General features: G+C 34.4%; 2 protein-coding genes, 1 non-coding gene and 1 pseudogene across 5 annotated transcripts; 2 read left to right on the top strand and 2 right to left on the bottom strand.

Annotated features, from left to right (window-relative positions):
- Position 1: 1 nt before the first annotated feature.
- LOC129569085 (uncharacterized) lies at positions 2–3,251 on the bottom strand. The gene is made up of 3 exons (XM_055447496.1): positions 2,152–3,251; positions 650–2,038; positions 2–541 (listed from the first exon to the last, which is right to left on the bottom strand). Exons 2-3 carry the CDS (start codon positions 692–694, stop codon positions 86–88), a joined length of 501 nt encoding a protein of 166 aa, XP_055303471.1. The 5' UTR covers positions 695–2,038; positions 2,152–3,251; the 3' UTR covers positions 2–85.
- Positions 3,099–3,263, bottom strand: LOC129569436 (U1 spliceosomal RNA). Its single transcript, XR_008688035.1, has one exon. It is a non-coding gene; the product is annotated as a U1 spliceosomal RNA (small nuclear RNA).
- Positions 3,264–4,910: 1,647 nt separating this feature from the next.
- Positions 4,911–9,430, top strand: LOC129569378 (beta-alanyl-dopamine/carcinine hydrolase). Of its 3 annotated transcripts, none has more exons than XM_055448164.1 (11): positions 4,911–5,051; positions 5,381–5,560; positions 7,234–7,327; positions 7,413–7,516; positions 7,612–7,719; positions 7,796–7,897; positions 8,033–8,165; positions 8,348–8,468; positions 8,550–8,669; positions 8,748–8,944; positions 9,019–9,430. In XM_055448164.1, exons 2-11 carry the CDS (start codon positions 5,444–5,446, stop codon positions 9,114–9,116), a joined length of 1,194 nt encoding a protein of 397 aa, XP_055304139.1. In that variant the 5' UTR covers positions 4,911–5,051; positions 5,381–5,443; the 3' UTR covers positions 9,117–9,430. The 3 variants fall into 3 exon arrangements, with proteins under 3 accessions (XP_055304139.1, XP_055304140.1, XP_055304141.1); XM_055448165.1 differs by having other exon boundaries at positions 5,035–5,166; XM_055448166.1 differs by lacking the exon at positions 4,911–5,051 and adding an exon at positions 5,171–5,189.
- Positions 9,431–11,499: 2,069 nt separating this feature from the next.
- LOC129569306 (uncharacterized) lies at positions 11,500–18,543 on the top strand (annotated as a pseudogene).
- Positions 18,544–20,124: the final 1,581 nt, after the last annotated feature.

The raw sequence follows: 20,124 nt of genomic DNA, 5'->3' as shown, positions 1-20,124 counted from the left end.
ATGAGAAGAAGAAATAATAAATAAAGAGATTTTTTTCCATAAATATTATGCGTAAAGAAGTTATGAGAAAAAAAGAATGGGCATTTTATTTTCTTTCATTTAATTTTGGATCAGGAGAATTTTTGGCGGCTTTAATTCGATTTTTGGCAATATTTAACATTTGCTGGCACGTTGCTCTGACGGCCACAGCTGCAGCTTGTGCGATGGGTTGTGTAGCTTGCCGTTCGAAAATGGCCTGTTTCGACTGTTCCGCCGAGTTTTTCACGTGTTTCACATAGTAATCTTCAACTTGCGCCTTGATATCATTGGCATTGCTTACATTAGCCTTGTCAATGATGGATTGAAATGCAACTTTGCGACAATTACGACCGATACGATCGATAACCGCTTTGAATGCATCATATCGCTTCTCTACATTTTCGTGGCCATTGATTGCCAGTGTCAAATTTTCGGTGATACGTTTCACTTGATTCTCAGCCGAAATGGATCGTGCCTTGATGGCTGTGGTGAATGATGGCGTGGTGTTCTTTATGTAAATCAACTAAATTAAAAACAAAACAAACAGAATTAAAAACACACAATCACACTCACACAGCTCACACACGCACACTCGGAACTGCCGATGATGGAATTGTTTTTTTTTTCTTACTTGAACAATGAACGATGTTGCTATGATCAGCGATAATTTGGTCATTTTCACGAGTCTTTTATTGTTTTGGCTACCACAGATGCAAAGAGTTTTTGAATTCGACTCTTTGGATCGTCAATTCGTAACGAACGCACCAATTTAACTAAATAAAAATCGTTGCTATGCCTGTTTATATGCCTCCGCCACAATGAATGAATGAATTGCGTATGCTAAAGTAAAGTTCACTGTGAGCGCTGCATTTTTAAATTGCATCTAACCCATTGTGGCCACACGATGGCATGCATACCATTCAATTAATGTGTGGTTGCCATGCAATGGGCGCATTGCATTCAGTCATGTAGCGGTTAATTCTGAAGAAAGTTCTCTCACATTCACATGCAAAATGTGCAGACGCAAATTGTTTGCACCACACAGAGCCAGCATAAGAGACGTTTGTACGACTCTCCTCTCATATATACCGGAATTTTACAGCACTTGATTAGCACAATAAACTTGTTTGTTTTCCCGTTCTTTCTTTCGCCCAGTCAAGACACGCTTTAAACATCATCACGTTTGTTTTTTTCTCTCTTCTTCTCCAACGGCTGCTGCTGCTGCTGATGGGAATTATCTCTGTTGCATTTGTATATCGATGTAGAGTGGGATTGTGTTGTGTCGTGTTGTTTTTTTCTTCTCGTAAGCATAGAATGTCTCGATCTCGCCCGCTCACTCCAATTGACACAAACTGTTGATGAATGCACAATTATGAGAGAAATTAATCAACAAACATGAAACTGACTCTGAACCAGCATTTATCGCTCGTTTATCTTTCAGTCGGCAGGCCAATTGTGCGGAATCAATGCAGGTATTATCAATATTTAGCAAAAGAGAAGAAGAAGAAGAAAAAACAACAGCAAAATCTTTGAATATTAATTAAAACCGCTTCTTGTCTTTTATTTTTTTTCAATCTCATTTTCTCCGACTTCACACTTTACATTTATTCGCCAAGAATCTTGTGATTAGCGAATGAAAATCAATTAGGCGAGAGAAATTTGTGTTTGTTTACACTGCAAAACCGTGCATTTGTTGGCAAAGTGCATTCGTAGCAATTCCAGCATTTCGTGAAATTGGCTCGGGAATTTGATCGTCCAAAATGGCCTGACGATTTTGTTTCGGGTAATTCTCGATGTGCGTTTTGTATAACGTTTCCAAACGATCGAGTTGCTCCAATTTATTCGGCTTGTTTGCCTCAGAGATGTTTTTGTACACTCGATCGAAGCATTCTTTATGGTATTCTTTGATAGTGTGCTCAAACACGGCGTATCGCGATTCTTGCAGGCTGGCCGTTAGTATTTTTAACAGCACACCTTGGACGCGTTGCTCCTCATCTTTGCTCGACTCGTCTGTGGATACCTGTTTAGTGCGGGGCACAATTAGAATATGTGATACTCAATTTAGATTTGGCCTAAAATTACCGATACAGTTTCCAATGTCTCACACACTGTAATTACGAAAATTATACTTACTTGAGAGCAAATTAGAAAAATGGTGAAAGCAATCACTGGCGCACGCATTGTAAACATCTTTTCGCAACCAATTCACATCGACGACTAATTAAACGAATAACTAGCAGCGAGTTGATCGTGCACACACTCTGGGCGTTTTCCACTTATCACATCATATACATGATACATTATATATATCTATCTATTTTAGAACCTGATTGTAAATCCCAAGCAACTTGGGATTTGGCGAAGTTTTTTTTCTCTTAAATAAAACCAGATGATTTAACAATATTCAGCGTCATATTGTTGTAATGACAATGACAACTTTTTAATAAGGAGGTTTTTTTTTGTGCAACAAAAGGTTCCACACAAGCGCTATTTTTTTCGACAAAAATTATTGGGAACTGCAATTAAATGTAATTTTATCGTAACAAACTTTAGGAAATTGGGTAATAAGTTTTTTATGATATTTTTGCTAATTGATATTTTTGTTCATAACAATTAATTGGAAATTTAGAAAATTAACTGTCATAGTTCAATCATCGGATTCAAAGCATTCCAGTTCTTTCGAACGGATTCGCCGAATTGTTTGCGTCCTATGCGGTAAGAATAGCCTCTTGCAACTTTTCAGCAGCCACTGTCACGACGCAGAACTAAGTTCTATATTGGTATTATCATTTGTATTTTTCTCTTAAAACTAATCTTAATTGATATTTGTTGCTGTCATCATCCAACATCATCTTTTTTCTTTCGCACTCGTCATTGTAGTCGCTGTAGTCTCTTTTTTTGAGTCTCTCTTTTTCTAAATAAAGGAATTAAATGAATAGAAAATTCAAATCACATGAAAATGAGTTTGATTTGATTTTTTTGCATGAGTTTTTGTCTCGGAAAATGCAAAATCCATGGCGAAACAACAGAGTTTCTGCCTAGATTTGCTTTTATTCATTTCAAATGATGTCAGAATAAATTCGGGATAGCGCGAACGCTAATCCCGGCTACCAAAAATAGTATGCACGAGTTAACTGCATTAGAGTTAATCGCAGAGTTCAGCCCCTTCGAAAGTGCAATGAAAGAGCCTCATTCCGGAGGATTCGCCTTGATGATCACGAATAACCTCTACACCAGGTAAGTATGAGTAGGCATCGTCTCGACCGAGCACTTAACGACTACGTGCATACGTTGCGCTGGCGAACTATAAGCAGTCATGAAGAGAAAAAAATCGGTACAAACTCAGTATAGCAAAGCAGAACAGAGTAGAACAAAACAGAAGACTGTGTGTAATACGTACGGTGTGTATTGAGTGCGAGTATTCATTATATTTGTCAATCATCGGATTCGTAGAGTTAAATTCTAGTTTTTAAAGTTTTTGTGGACTTGATCTATTCTATTTTCAAGTTTTTTCCAACTCCATCTCAAAATAAATAAAAAGAAAACTATGCCCAGTCTTCACATGAAAAATTTGGAATTGATTGCATGCGATAGAGGATGCGATAGAAGTTAGCCTTTATCAACAACTAAATATTCCAACTATATTTTAATTATTTATATTAAATTATTGGATATAAAATGATAATTCTAATATTTTATGTGGATTTTATGAATTTTGACCAAAAATCGAAAATTTTTGAATGACTGCAGATCAGGTTTGTCCAAATGAAGGCGTCAGACTCATCCGTTATCGGCCTTGAGTTTGCTATGAAGAATGTAGTCATGATTTGAAACGTAAATGTTGTTTCTCTCTATTTAAGGATTACTTCAAGAAACTCGTTCGTGAATCGCACTCATTTTATGTGTAAATTGGTATTCATGTAGATAAAAGAAACGGAAAATGTGCGCAAAATTGAAAGAAATAAAAAATACATTGAAAGAACAACCAACCAATTAATTGCATGTTTGGTTCCTTAACCGATTGTTTATTTCACTTTTCGCGTAAGATCATCGTAATATTCTTAAATTTTATTGTTACTCAATTAAATAGATAGTAGTGGTATTGATAAATTGAAAGAGGAAAAATGTAAGAAAATTAGATTGACGCCTTGATAGGCCAGTTAACTTTTTCCATTAGATGTAAGCTGATCGTTGATGGCAGTTGATTGTGATTTTATTAAAATAGGCATTTTAATGACTAGAAAACGTAAAATTCTTTTCTCCATTTATCAGAAGAAAATTTCCTTGATCAAATGAATTTTGTGTTGATTCCAATTCAAGTATATTATTATCAGAGGCAATGTTTCCAGCAAAATTATTTGTGAGAAATTCTTAATCTCAATGCGAAATTGTTGTTAAAAAAATCATTTGTAAATTGCCTAATAAAAGGGGTTTATTAAACAATTATTCTGTTTGCGGCGTTAAAATTCCATGTGAAATCGAAAAAGAACAAACACGATTGTACTTAAAGAGCGTAAAACATCTTGAAAACTGATTTGTTCAGTTTGTGATTTATACAGCGAAAAAAAAAATGTAATATTGCCACCAACAGAGATGTATAAGAATAGCTGAGAATCTAGTTAGAAGTGTGTTGCGTGTTGACGCTCTGGACGAGACAGCCACAATAGTAAATGACTTTACGAACTATCAGCTGTTCTCTGTTCTCACGCTAAACAATAATTCTCGCTTGTGTCGTATTGACCACACGTCATCGATTTTTTAAATAAAAATAAATACAAAACGCGCGCGTTGAAAACACACACAGAGAGAGTCGAGTACAAACGACACCGTATCTTATCGTTTTGTGCTATTTCGATTGTAAGTCAACCGCATGCACACAACGTAAACGTCCCGTAAAGCGACACAGCGACGAACACATTGAATTTGTGCCAAACAAAACGTGAAGTATCCCCTTTGAATATAGCTCGTGGAAATATCAGCTCTCTATATAATTGAAGTTTTTCGTTAATTCCATTCATTCGTTGGTTGTGTAGGCAAGTGGATTAGAATTGAAGTGCATTTTCTGTTTGTTCAGAAGAAATAAGAATTAAATCTTGAGTCATATTTTAGACCAAAATCCGATCTCTGTTGCTAGCTATATTGACCTTAGTATGCAGACATAATTCAAACGAGTTATTTTTTTTTCATTCATTCATAACTTTATTTTATAACGTATTTTATGTGCATTCATTTGTTAATTAACCCATTCGTGTAGCTATTTTATCGTCTATTCAGGACGTGTTAGAATTCAAACAATTTTACAATTTTTTTTATCTAAATCTTAATTCGTACTTCCTATTTCTTTTGTTTAATATGTAATTAGACTGCGTTAATATCACTTAATTAGTCCAAATCACAAAGAGTTCACTCAAAAATCAAAAAAGAGATGACCGGAACAACAGCTACTGAACAATTACAACCTCATGGAAAGAATATTCCACGCAGACAATGCATACCGATTCTCTACACGAAAGGAACTCACTATGACGTCGGATTTGATGTGGTATGTTTTTTATTTTCAATTGATTTCCCGAATCATTTTAAAGAAAGTTTAAGTACGTACGAATTTAAAGAAATTGTCGCAAGAAAGAAAGTGAAGGATGTTCGAAGATTCAGAGTTTCTTTTCAAGTTTAAATGAATTTTAATACACCACCAAGACTGACTCTTCCAAATCAATTTCAATAAATGAAAATTTATACTTAGTTTTTTCGAACAAATTTTCACGACAATCAATAGCTACACGAATATTTTCCAAATTATCTTTTCTTTTTAAATCATTTTTTAAATGAAAAATTTTGATTGCTGTGATAAAATCAAGTATGAATCATATGACCTAAATAAGTAAATAATAATTCTCTACGAAACTGCCAACCATTTTTATGTGCAAAGAGAAAAATATTTGCGTAGACATTTAACGCAAAAATTTTCCTCTCTTTGCATGATAAAATGCGTTTCACTTGTCTTGAACACCAAAAATCCTACATTCTGCCTTTTTCTTCGCAATTGCACTGCTCGCTGCATTTCATAGGCAAATCCAATTAAAAGTAATCACTAAATTGGCTTATCACAGGAAACTGTACAAATGCATCGATTCTAAGTGGAATCTGCGTCACAAAGTGACTGTATAATCAGCGTGTTACAGGCAATGAATTCATTGCACAAATAAAATCGTTGCAATGCAGTTCACACAATTGTTACATTGAACGAAAAGCAAAAAAAAAAAATCGTTATTATTCGAAATTAATCATATAACTTTTAACAAATTACTTAAGCTCCGATCCCAGCGTATGACTCAAGATTAATCAAAAAACAAATGTAATAAATGAAAGAATCACGAGATAAATAGAAACAGAAGCCTTTTATTAAATTAAAAACAAAAACGAAAATTTAATCAAATTCGATTGTTGATTTTTTTTTCCTCTGCTGTCCTCGATAAGTAGAACATGACTGTTCGACCCCAAAAACAACATGAAAATGCTCACGCAAATTTTAGACGGAGAGAAAAAAAAACAAATAAACGGTGACAATCATTTTTTTTCTTCATATTTTCACGATTCTTACTAAACACATTTCGGCTGCCGCTCACAATAGATATATTTGAGCCGAAAAAAAAATCTGACACACACATTTATTATTATAAATTTTGTAATTACAGTGCGATAAAAAAAAAGAATAAATAAATAATAAAATGCACAAAACAAAGCAGAAACAAAACGTTTTAAATGCCATAATTGAATAATGAACTCTTGATAACGATCATTTTTACGCTAACGAGATTTATGGGTTTTTGTACGTATCTAATCGCGTCGCATCAATGGAAACTTGAACGTGAATTTGTTGCCACGGTTGACAACTGCTAGACCCAAATGGCTTGCATACACTCAAATCTGTGCTATCTTCAATTGACACATAGAATTTGTGAAAAAAAAAATCACATAGTCAAACATCACCGAATGTGGTCACATTTGTGGTTGATTTTATTACCAAGGCAAACCAATGACAGTGTACATTCGTAGTGTCACGTTAAAATGAGATTTAATCGTGAGTTCGACTGCACAGAAAATAATGTCTCTCTGATTTCACTTTTAGCTCTTATTCCAAGTAATTCGAATTACTAAAGATCTTTGAATGAATATAAGCAAGAAAAAAGATTTCCAATTGATTTATAATTGCAGGGCCGAACGTTTGCTGCATTGATCAAAAGTTTCTTGGAAATTTCCGTCCCGTTGAACACCGAATACTTACCATTATACAAAACGCCAGAAGGAAGTGAGTGACCAATTTTAGTTTTTTTTTGTTGAAAAAAAAAACGGCACAAGAACAAGATTAATCATTCGTATTTTCCCATGAACAGAGGCCGTGTACGATGCCACGCTCAAAAGTGTCAAGGAATCGTTTCCGCAGTATATACGAGAGCTTGAGGGAGTTGCTCACGGTGCCGGTGTTGAATTTCATAAGGTAATTTCATTTAATTTCATAAGGTGGGTGTCATCGTAATCGAATTGACAAATTGGCTGAAAATTATAAATAAAATATAATTGTACCTGGATTAGCTCTTCTTACTTCATATGGATGACATAACACCAAATGCAACGAATCGGATAAACGGAGTGCATCCACCCATCGGCTGCTCGACAATTTGCGTGAATCAACCGGATAATGTGAGTTTCTAATTGGGTCGATTCATTTTTATTCAACATTTTCTTACCCATTCGAATGTCGATGCTCTTCATTTAGGAAATTCTTGCACATACCGAGGATGCACTGCAAGAAACTCTAAATCACTTTTATATTGTGTCGGCCCACATCATCGAATCTACACCGCAAGGAAAGCATAGAGTTAGTATTAGCAAACATTTTCGATGGAATTCAAATTATATTACACCGAAAATGAGTAACCATACCTCGTTAAAAACAGCTTAATATGGAATTTTGCTCGAAATTCGAAATAATTCTGGTGTATCACTTTTCTAGGTATCAGAAGAACGATTCACATCACTTTGTTATGCAGGTCATTTACCTGGTTATACAATGGGATATAATCACCATGGGCTTGTGTATTCGATCAATACACTCAGTGCAAACACTTTGCACAGCGGAAAGACACGTAATTATACAGTGTATTTCTTTGTAAAGCTGATTCTAGTTTTGTTGATTTAAATGAAAAAAAAAATGATTACGAGCCGAAACGTTTGGCTTATTACATTTGTTCTGTACTTAAACTGTAGCCCACTTTGATAATATTGATTCTGTCTTATGTGTTGCAATGTTTTATTTACAAACAATTAGCACGACATTTCATAACAAGGGCATTATTGAGTGTGCCAAACTTTGAGCAAGCGCAAAAGATTCTCCGCGATACCGGTGTTGGAGCGGCTGACGGCTGCTCTATTAACATGACCTTTTTAAAGTGAGATTAAAAATCAATTTTACGATAAGAACTAATTCGAAACGATAAGACCATTTTTAATGTTTTTTTTTCACATTTCAGGCAAGAAGGAGATCGTTTATTCCATAATATAGAAATGGGGCCAGCTGCGCCAGGTGAAAACCAATCTCAATTGAATGTACTTACTATAAGCTCTGGCGAAAGTATTGTTCATGCAAACAAGTATGAGTAACATTTCTGAACAATCTTTGATGATTTTCGCTATTGAGTAACGAAATTAATATGCATTCTCCTCGGCAGGTACTTACGACTTCCCATCAAAGAAGTGACTGGACCGATCATCGATTCGAGCGTTGCACGCCATGAAGCGTTCGATCGTCTCGGTAAACCAAAGTCTAAAGAGGACGCGGTGAATATGCTCGGTGATCAAAGTGGAAAGGTACACACCGTATTCCGTGAAAATGGCGGCGATGAATTTGTTAAAACCATTGCAGTTGGTATGGAGATGAAGATTTTTTTTTTTTTTTTTGAAAGTGACCCATTGGTATAGAATTTTATTATTTGTTTTCAGGTATATTCGACTGCAGAAAGCAAACATGGTCTCTCTATTCTGATAATCCGAAACATAATGAGCCCTTATTCGTTTTGCCACTTGTGTTGAAATCATGAGAATAAAGAAGCTTAAGTGCTTCATACTTTGTTCATTGGCCAATATTTGAAGTGTCAACCATTTTCGATTTTATTTACACGTATACACTATAACCATATAATGTTGAATTTCTTTGTCGAATAAGCAAATATTACTACTATTGAAGAAAAAACCAAACGCGCTTCGTGATTCCGAACACGTAAGATGATAACAGATTTTACCTTTTTTGAAGAATAGCATGAAAATGCATTTTGTTCTTAAGCCCGGCAAATATATATGCGCGTATAATTTAGCGCTTGGATGCTAAGGTGCAGAATACCGTTACTTACCATATTTATTAAATTTCTCTTGATGGATGTATGCATAGTTTGTATCTAAAAAAAAATTATGTAATAAACATGTTTTAGAATAAAAGAAATTTTGGTTTTCCATTGGTCTTAAAAAACATTTTTCACCGCTTTAATGCGCAAATAGTGTCCGAAGACGATTTTTACGCTGTTCGAACACTTGCTGTGCTATACATTCTAGCTTCAAAATATTGCATCACATAAATCACAGCATGCAAATGCAGTATTGTAGCCTCTTCAGCTTCTTGATGTTGCCTAATGAGTGCAGTCACTTCATATTGATACGTATATGATTCGACGTTATTTTAAAAGAGTTCCTCGATGTTTTCCTCATCGTTACTACTTTCGAGGTATATTTAGGAAAATTTCGACCAGAAAATTCTGTATAAAATAACTTATTTCAATAGAAAAAAAAACCAACCACATTGGGCTACTCCCAGTGTAGCAATAAGAAGCTTTGCAATGACAGAGAATTTTTGCGATTTCACGCATTCGTGCGAATAATGCACGATGAAAAAAATTCCATATATTTTCCATGATATCATACTATTCCGATCAATAATTTCACCATCAATTATTGCACTGCTTGTCGTATGAACCATTATAACTTAACTGATACTATACAATTTTACTGTAAAATATAATTGAGATAATACAAAGTATCGCTAATATTTACCATCCAACCGCAAATCTGGTTCGATTTTTATAAAGCGTGAGGTCAAAAAATTAACAGATCATCTAAGTAGCAGTCGATAGAAACTATTTATTAATCATATGACGTGAACAGTAGGAGTGAAAACAATCAAGTCTCATTACAGACATGATAACAGAGGCCTGAAGGCTTGTTGAAAAAACAAAAACACTTATATTTCACTCTGAAAACTACATGAAGAACGATAATGATAATAACAAATTAATATTGAGATCGATAATGCTTGGGATTGACATATTCGTAAGATTATTGCTGTAAAACGAATCTCGTTCTTTTTGTGCAGCGTAATATAAAAGCATAATTATCTAGAGCGATAGCCATTGGACATACACTACCGTGCAAAAGTTTCGAACCACTAGGTATTTTTCATACAAATTGACCATTTTTGGTGGACTCATTAACATATTTCGGAAACACCTGCACTATTGATATTTTGTGCATAGTTTCTACAACGTTTCAATAGTAAATCACAGAGGTTTCATCAAAAAATATTCATGAATTTCAAAAATATAGCAATTTGAATTTGTACTGTGTGAAAAATGATCAAATTTGTGTGAAGATTAAAACAGATCAAATTCAAATTGATATATTTTTTAAATACGTGAAATTTTTTTGATGAAACCTCTGCGATTTACTATTGAAACGTTGTAGAAACTATGCACAAAATATCAAGAGTGCAGGTGTTTCCGAAATATGTTAATGACTCCACCAAAAATGATCAATTTGTATGAAAAATACCTAGTGGTTCCAAACTTTTGCACGGTAGTGTATATATAATGGAGTCTACTATTAATCTTTTGACGTAAAGAGTAGAATGAAAAAATAGCTATTTTTAGCCTGTACAGACATGATAACAGAAACATGAAAGCCCCATTGATGAATTTGGAACATATTTTACTTTCCGAAAAAAATGCTAATGCTTATTATTGTTATCATTGGGATTAATTGGAAAAACAGACAATTTCCTAGCTCACACACCTAAATTCTAGTATTTAAATCTAGTACATTATGTCACTTGAACGCAAGTTGACTTACCTCTGACAATAAACACACAGCAAATGCTACAAATTCTAATGTCACTTTTGTTTTGATAAACATGACCTGAAATAGTATATCCATTTCAGTATATACATTTACCACAACAAAAGTGACATTAGAATTAGTAGCATTTGCAGGGCGTTTAAAGTCAGTGGCTAATTAACTTGCGTACAAGTGACATAATGTACTAGATTGCTATACTAGAATTTAGGTGTGCATATGGTGAACAATCGCTGTAATCTATTCTCTTAAATGTGTATGTTCGCATTTCGTTCTGAGACTGTCACAAGGCACTCAAAAACAATAATCAAAAGCTATGACTTGCTGAGCAAGCACATAAATACTGTTTGAATGGAAAATTTGTGAACAGTTTGCATTTGAAAGTCAAAGAAAATTCCATTTAATTCGCCAGTCAAAAACCAAAGTGAATATTTGTTTGTTAAGAAAAGAAGTTGGTTTGAAGAGAATTTGTTCATTGTTTACATTTTTGTTCGTTGAAAACTGGAAATTGAAGTACAGCACTTTTGGGGCAAAAGAACACAAATCCAGAAAGTGAACAATGTCATTGTGGTTGATCTCGGCAGTTTTAGCCACGTTGATTGCTACTGCCTATCTCTATGTGCAGTATGTATTTTCATATTGGAAACGTCGTGGTGTGCCCTATGCAAAGCCAACTTTTCCGTTCGGAAATTTCGGTCTAACATTCACAAAGAAAAGAGCATTTGGTCATACTCTTCAAGATCTGTACAGCAGCGTAAATGATGTACCAATGTTGGGTATCTTTACATCGCTCCGACCAGCCCTTCTGATTCGTGACCCAAAAATTACACGAGATATTTTTATAAAAGATTTTCAATATTTTTGGCATCGAGGCTTTCATTACGATGAAAATATAGATCCATTGGCTTGTAACATGTTCTCACAGAGTGGTGAGAAATGGAAAGAAATGCGAATAAAATTATCACCTACATTCACATCAGGGAAAATTAAGGCAATGTTTCAAACGATTGTTGACTGTGGAATACCACTCGAGAATCATCTAAAAAAATTGGCGACAAATAACAAAGAGATTGAAGTGCGTGACATATTTGCTCGATTCACTACGAATGTGATTGCGTCGGTTGCATTCGGTATCGAGATCGATTGTTTCGAAAATCCGGACGATGAGTTCAGAGAATATGCTTGGCGATTCTTTGAGCCAAAATTTAAGCATGTGGTTCGTTTTAATATTTCATATTTAAGCCCATTCTTGACAAAGTTATTCGGAGTCCGATTTGTTGACAAAGACGTTGAAGAATTCATGAAAGATACCATTCGCCAAGTAATAATATTAATTATGTGATATGATTAATTTATTATTTATTTATTTTGATATGCTTATAATTCTAATTTTAGAATTTGGAGTATCGAGAACAGAATAACGTATCGCGAAAAGATTTCTTCCAACTGTTGATACAGTTGAGAAATACGGGAAAAGTGGAAGAAGATAATGCTGATTGGACAACGAAAGCAACGAATGACCCTAAATCAATGACTTTGGATGATATGGCAGCGCAAGCATACGTTTTTCTCATAGCCGGATATGAGTCCTCAAGTACGTTGTATGAAATACAAATAATTTTATTATTTATTCTAAATATGAATTTTATTAGGTACGACCATGTCATTTTGTATGTACGAAATGGCTAAAAACCCAGAGATACAACGAAAGGCGTATGAGGAAATCACAAGCATTTTACAAAAGCACGACGGAAAATTAACTTATGATTCACTCAAAGAGATGAGATATTTGGAGGCTTGTATTGATGGTACGTCTAAATTTTCCAAATTCCGAATTTTCCATTGAAATTTTCGTTTTATGCTGAACATTTTTTTCTGCTACAGAGACACTTCGAATGCATGCACCATTTGAATTCATCACAAGAGAGTGCACACAAGATTATAAAGTGGCAAACACGAATGTGGTCATCGAAAAAGGAACACCGGTTATGTTTTCAGTCCTTGGCCCACAATACGATCCAAAATACTATTTCGACCCGAAAAAATTCAATCCTGATCGATTTAAGGATGATCAAAGTGCCAACAAAAATTCAATTGAAATGCCCTATCTAGTTTTTGGTGATGGCCCAAGAAATTGCATAGGAATGCGATTGGGCAAAATCCAAGCGAAAATCGGCGTTTGCTTATTATTGAAGAATTTTTCGTTTAAATTGGGAGAACAGCACATCAACAAACCGCTTGTGTTGAGTCCTCTTACGGGCGTACGAGCACCAATTTCTGGCATTAATCTGAAGGTTCAGGCTCGTTAAAATGAGCCTATTCACTTCTTTTTGTGCTGAACAGCGAAAAAGCATGAGTATAAATAGAATATTTTCGGTTTTTATAAGATTTTTTCATCAAAAAGGAATTTTCGAAAAAAAAAAAAATCTGACATAATACATACATTGTTATCAGAAGTAATTGAGTTGTCAAATTTCAGTGGGAATAAATAAATGACCACCAATTTAATTTTTGTTCAAGCATTTTATTTACTTTTCAATATAAAACAAGGCATGGATGAAAAATACAAATTTGATAATTTAATTTATTGTGTTTGAAAATTCAGTGAACATTTTTTTGTTAAAAATTTGCAAGGTTCCGTTTAATGGTACCGATTCACTTTGCATCGTATTATTAATCATAATTCGGTTCTTCTTTGGTTTTAATTCATTCTTTGTTGGTTTGATTGTAACACGTCAAAGCAATTCAATCTACGTATCAAATGCGCCTAATAAGTCAAAGCAAAATCTATTATTGTCAACAACATCATTTCTATATGAAAAAGAGAAAGTCAAATTATTAAATGAACTAAATAAGAAAATAGATTTGATAAGAACTGTACGTTTGAAGTGCGTATTGAATCATTACATCGTGGGCCAAATTCTCAACAAAATGACACGAATGAATAAAGAATATACAATTTCTTTTATTTCAACTTGATTTAATATTATGATTGGATTCAATGTTTATTACGATTCCATATTTCAACACATTCTATATGCTCATCATTGAATAGTGGCCATAAAATGCAATGAATATCTCCAGGTATACCAGTACACGTACTTTTATATATTTTTTTCATTCTTTTTTGAAGGAAGTATGCAAGTCTTACATAAAGGTTTGTTTCATTTCACAATGTGTTGATCTCTGATTTAGCTTTCCTTAGAGAAAATAGTTGATTATATTCGACAATTTAAGAAGTTTACTCTCAGAACACTGATAAATAATTACAAAGACTTCAGAGTCAAAAACTTACATGCTTAAAAATTGTCTCGATATTTTCCCAGGCAAAATAGATACCAGCATTCGGAATAGATGTTTTTGAAGTCATTGTTTTTTGGAACTTTTGAGTAAATAGTTTCAACAAATTACGTAAAAAGAATTGAAAATCATATGCGAAGGCAATAAAAAATATGTCCGAAAAAAAGTGCAGAGTTCATTACGCTCACATTGAAGGTTTCGTAACATTTTCATTATGCCGTCACATAAATGTGTCGTGCTGATATTGCTACATAGGCATACCAGTAACGTTCTCTCCTATCTCTATCACGAATTTCTTTAGATTATTAGAATAACAACATTCATTTAGTGTGAAAATGCCAGAAGGCTAATGAAATTTTAGAAAAAGACCATATCGAAATTTGAGTTATTGTGAAAGTTTCAAAGGCAAACCGTCTCAAGTTGCAAGCAGTAAAAAACATTGGTAGTAGAACTAATTGCAACTAAAAAGGAACAAATCCAAACATGCAAATGTATGAACGAGAAAAAGTGGTTTTCCTTTTAAAAAAATTAGCTTGATATTTGTAGCTGCGCAGAAATTATTGATGTTTTTTTTTCATAGAGAAGAAAGAAGTTAAAGGTCATATTCCGTTCTATTGCCCTCTATAAAACTGTTTCCTTTCTCCTTTCTCACTTCAAATGTTTTTTTGAATATTTTAAGTTGATATTGCGGCTTAACTTAGGTCAAAAAATGTTGGACACAGAGTTCTTTTTTTGTTTTGTTTTTTCTCTCTCTCAACAATAATGTACTAATGGTATGAATGAGTGTGTAACCATACGAAAAAGGCTATAAAAAATAGACGCTATGGCTTTTTTTTGTTTTTTTTTTTTAAACATAAAAACTGCATTTCCAAAAAGTAAATGAATTGCAAGTCTCCAGATGCGTTGCTCCTCAGTTTGACTAAACCATCGCAGAGAATAAGTTCATTTAACAAGAAAACATCGATCAATCTCAAAGTGCCCTCATAGTTGAATTGTTAAGAAGAAAACGTACAAAATTGAAGGAAAAATGAAAGTTTTGAATCAATTTATTTCATAGTGAAAAGCCAACCGAAAACCCGATTAAATTTCCCTTAAACTTTGATCCAGGACATTTGTTTTTCATTTCGGTCACCATCATCAGATTGAGCGAGTGTGTTGTGTACAAATTAAACTGTGTTGTAAATGACAACTTGTCATCAAAATGTCAAAAGTAAAAAAGCGATCAGTTGAGCAAAAACGGTGGCTTGCGAAGAATCGCATGAGGAAGCATCGCTATAGAAATAATGTCGCAAAGAGACTGTCAACGAGCATTTTTCGAGAGGAAACGAAGAGCAAACGACTGAAAGAACGTCAAGAGGGATCACCGTTTAAAAAAGGAAATGCAACCGAAACAATAAGAGAACGTCATTCAGTGCATCAAAGGCAGAATGAATACCATACCACGCATGATCGGTCTTCTGAAGTGTCGCTTCACATACTTCAATTATTGGCGCCAACTTTTTGCTGAAAAAAAAATCGCACCTTAGAAATTAACCTTGTTTTCTACAAAAAAATTATTTGCCATGTTCATTTGAGATGAAAAGAGCATTTGAAAGATTTGATTTAAAACAAATTTATCGCAAATTTAGTTCAATTTCTCCAAATTGAGCAAAACTCTAACGCATTGTGAGTTACCTGAAGCATGATCAATTGCCGATCATTTTTGTTTTGAGTCAATTTTGTGAAAAATTACTCACTTCACCATTTTTTGTTGATAATAATGAATCCAAAAAACTCTACTCAATTCTCCGATTGTCAAAATCGCACAGCTATCAAACAAACTCGTTTTTTTGATTGCCAAATCAACAGACAACAAACTTCCACATTATATGCAATTAAAACGTCGAATAATCAATGAGAAATGATGTAACAGCGCAGAGCTGTTCAAATAATGTGTCTTCGTATTGTGTATATACACGTGAAAGCTTAGGTATTGTTCGCATTCATGCTTGAAGACTTCGTCTCTTTGTGTGTATAGAACTCTGAAGCGCTGTACATTTGCGATTAACTGGTATCTTCAACCAAAACTTCGACGCAAAATCATGCAATTTATTAGTTTATTTCGGAAATTCAATGAGTTGAGTCAAATTTTAACAAAAATGTCTGCGATCGTAATAATTGTATCAGTTTTTGTGATTTTAGCCGTGAGTGCGATTTTGTACGTATAAAATGCGTTCGCATATTGGAAACGTCGTGGTGTTCCCTATAAATCTCCATCGTTTCCATTCGGAAATTTTTCGAATGCATTTTTAAAGAAGAAATGTTTTGGCGAAGAACTGGCCGATTTGTATAACCAAACCACTGAACCATTTCAAGGTGTATTCATCACGTTTCAACCAGCTCTCTTGATACGTGACCCGAGTATTATCAAAGACATTTTCATAAAAGATTTCCAGAGTTTCAGTCATCGCGGATGGCAAGCAAATGTCGACATTGATCCAATGGCAGATAACATTCTTTTGCAACGTGGCGATAAATGGAAGAGTATGCGATCTAAATTTACTCCAGCATTTTCTACGGGCAAAATAAAAGCGATGTTCGAAACGATGATCGATTGTGGTAAATCATTGGACAAATACATTGACCGTTTTGCCGACACCGGCAAATCAATTGAAATACGTGAAGTGTTTTCTCGGTTCGCAATAAATGTCATTGCATCGGTTGCATTTGGCATTGACGTTGACTGCATTGAGAATCCGGATTGTGAATTTCGAAAATATGGGCAAAAATTTTTCGAACCCACTCTCAAGAATACGCTTCGTTTCAATCTATCATTCATGTCACCCACACTCGCGAAATTGTTTCGAATCCGATTTGCCGACAAAGAGGTTGGGAATTTCATGAGAGATACTGTTCAACAAAATTTGCTATATCGCGAACAGAATAACGTGTCACGAAAAGATTTTTTCCAACTGTTGATGCAGTTGCGAAATACGGGAAAGGTACAAGACGACGGTGATTGGGAGACAAAAACAACGAATGATGCAAAATCGTTGACTCTTGATGAAATGACAGCACAAGCGTTCCTATTTTTCGCCGGTGGATTCGAGTCGAGCTCGTCCACAATGTCGTTTTGCATGTATGAGTTGGCCAAACATCCGGACAAACAACAAAAGGCATATGAGGAAATTGTTGAGGTTCTCAAAAAACATGACGGTAAACTCACCTATGATGCAATTGCTGATATGAAATATATGGGAAGTTGTGTTGACGGTACGTCATTGATAAGGGCGACAATGTGTCGTGTGTTTGATTTCAATCAAGTTTGGAAAATAATTTACGTTTGCTTCATATTTATTATTATTTCAGAAACATTGAGGCTGCATCCACCGTTTCCGGTCACATCTCGAATGTGCTCAAAAGCATACAAAATTCCCGATACCGATGTAATCATTGACGAAGGAACTACTTTACTGTTTTCTGCTATTGGGCTTCAATATGATCCAAAGTATTATGATCAACCAGACGAATTTATCCCAGAGCGATACAGTGAGTCGCAATCGAGCAAAAGTTTTGTCGAGATGCCAGGGATGGTGTTTGGAGAGGGTCCTCGCAGCTGTCTCGGCATTCGCTTTGGCAAAATACAACCGAGAATCGCCATCATTTTACTGCTGCGAAAATTCAAATTCGAGTTGGACGATCAACACAAAAACACCGAACTAAAGCTAAATCCAGCTAGCATTGCTCTTACGCCACTGCATGGAGTTAATTTGATCGTTTCTCGCCGATGAATAAAATACAACTTTTGAGACGCATTAACATAATGACAATAATAATAATTCAATCAGCTTGAATTTGTATGGGAGTATGCATATGCATACCATAGTATGTTTGTTTTATATACTCACACCTAGACTTACACAAATGTTTCATTGATATTACGTCAGCTTTGAGTGGAATAGTTTGACTCAAACATGCAAACAAACAGCTGAGCTTTATAAATTTGACTATTTCAATGTCAGGGTTTTGAATTCATGTGACGTGTTTGAATAAAAATTTATTTTGAAAGTATCTGCAAACGAATTTGCTCTAAAACACGACCATTTCCAGTTGGAATTTATCATTTGATTAGAAATATGATATGGATCTTTTCTGTTGGAACGCTATTGAAAAAAAAGCAACAAAAATAAAGGAAAACGTGTCAACATAAGTTTAGCTTAAGCAATAATAAAAATCTATGCGAAATACAACGACCAACTGAAGAGGTTCTTATCGAAGTTTCCGCATTGCCTTTTTATCGAAGAAACTTTACAATGGCAGGGAACATTTGCTATTTCAAGAATTCGTAAGAAAATTACATGATTGAAGAAATAAAACGATGCAATAAATTTTCTATGATATCATTGTTGCATCCAACCATTTCAACATCTTTTATTGCGCAGGTTTGTTGGAAGAAAAATTTGCAATTTAAATTATTACTATAAAATTTTTATAGTAAAAAATAATTGAGATAATGCAACTTCATGTTGATTTCTACCAGATTATTGATACAGCACACATATGATATTCTATTTTTAGAAACATGATATCGAAATTGGACGGATCATCTAAATAGTAGCCAATAGAAAGCTCTTAACCAATAATGTGACGTGTATAGTAGGAGTGAAAACAAAGTGATTGAATCAGCCTAGCAATTGCATACCAATATAGTTCGCATATTTTTCTGTTACAGAGACACTTAGAATGCATGCACCATTTGAATTCATCACAAGAGAGTGCACACAAGATTATAAAGTGGCAAACACGAATGTGGTCATCGAAAAAGGAATACCGGTTATGTTTTCAGTCCTTGAAGAGGAAACACAACAAACTGAAGAGGTTCTTATCGAAACAGAATTTTGGATGGCCGCACAAAAATGATCTCAGGTTCAGGATTTGACAAACTTTTGACTCCCCACTTGAAACGAGATGATAGAAATAAAAACTCAAGACTCGCTTTGCTTTTCTATTGCCAGCTTGAGTTGATTTTGGAGCAGGACGAGGCATGACTTGAACAATATCTTGCCAGTCATTTGATATTTTAGCGAAATCATTTCTGATTTGAGTGAGATTTTTGAAATTGGGAATATTCATCATGACATGCATTATTTTCCTGCCAGTCAGAACTTTTTTGACTCATCTTTGTTTTGAGTGAATTGTCTTGCAATCGTTGAAAACGACCTTTATCAGCTGATGACGTCCATGCTATAGCACATATATGTGATACTTTAGAATGTCTTAAATTAGCAGATGAAAGCAAGTTTATACTTGAATTGAGCGATTTCAAGTGGAAGTTGATAAGAAATATACGACTGCGATAGGATGGGCGTCAAAATAAGCACTCAAACAACTTCTTCTTATCAACACGAATGTTGATCATCCCTGAATCAAACGGAAAAAACTACACGGCGAAAATGTGTGACTTGTACAATTCCTTTCTTTGCAAGTCACTTTCGAATTTACGCAAATCATTCGAGTTTTGTATACAAATCAAATATAAGAATTCCTTTTGAATTGTGATAATATTATACACGGTTGACATTTTCATAACACCAATAAGTATTATTGACGAATCTTGTCCTTAGTTAAGCTTGAAACGACTTTCATGTGACT

This window comes from Sitodiplosis mosellana, unplaced genomic scaffold, assembly GCF_009176505.1.
Source record: "Sitodiplosis mosellana isolate CC-2019 unplaced genomic scaffold, AAFC_SMos_1.0 Smas_scaffold_30, whole genome shotgun sequence".
Classification (NCBI taxonomy): Eukaryota; Metazoa; Arthropoda; class Insecta; order Diptera; family Cecidomyiidae; genus Sitodiplosis; species Sitodiplosis mosellana.
This window is presented reverse-complemented; position numbering and strand designations above follow the sequence as displayed.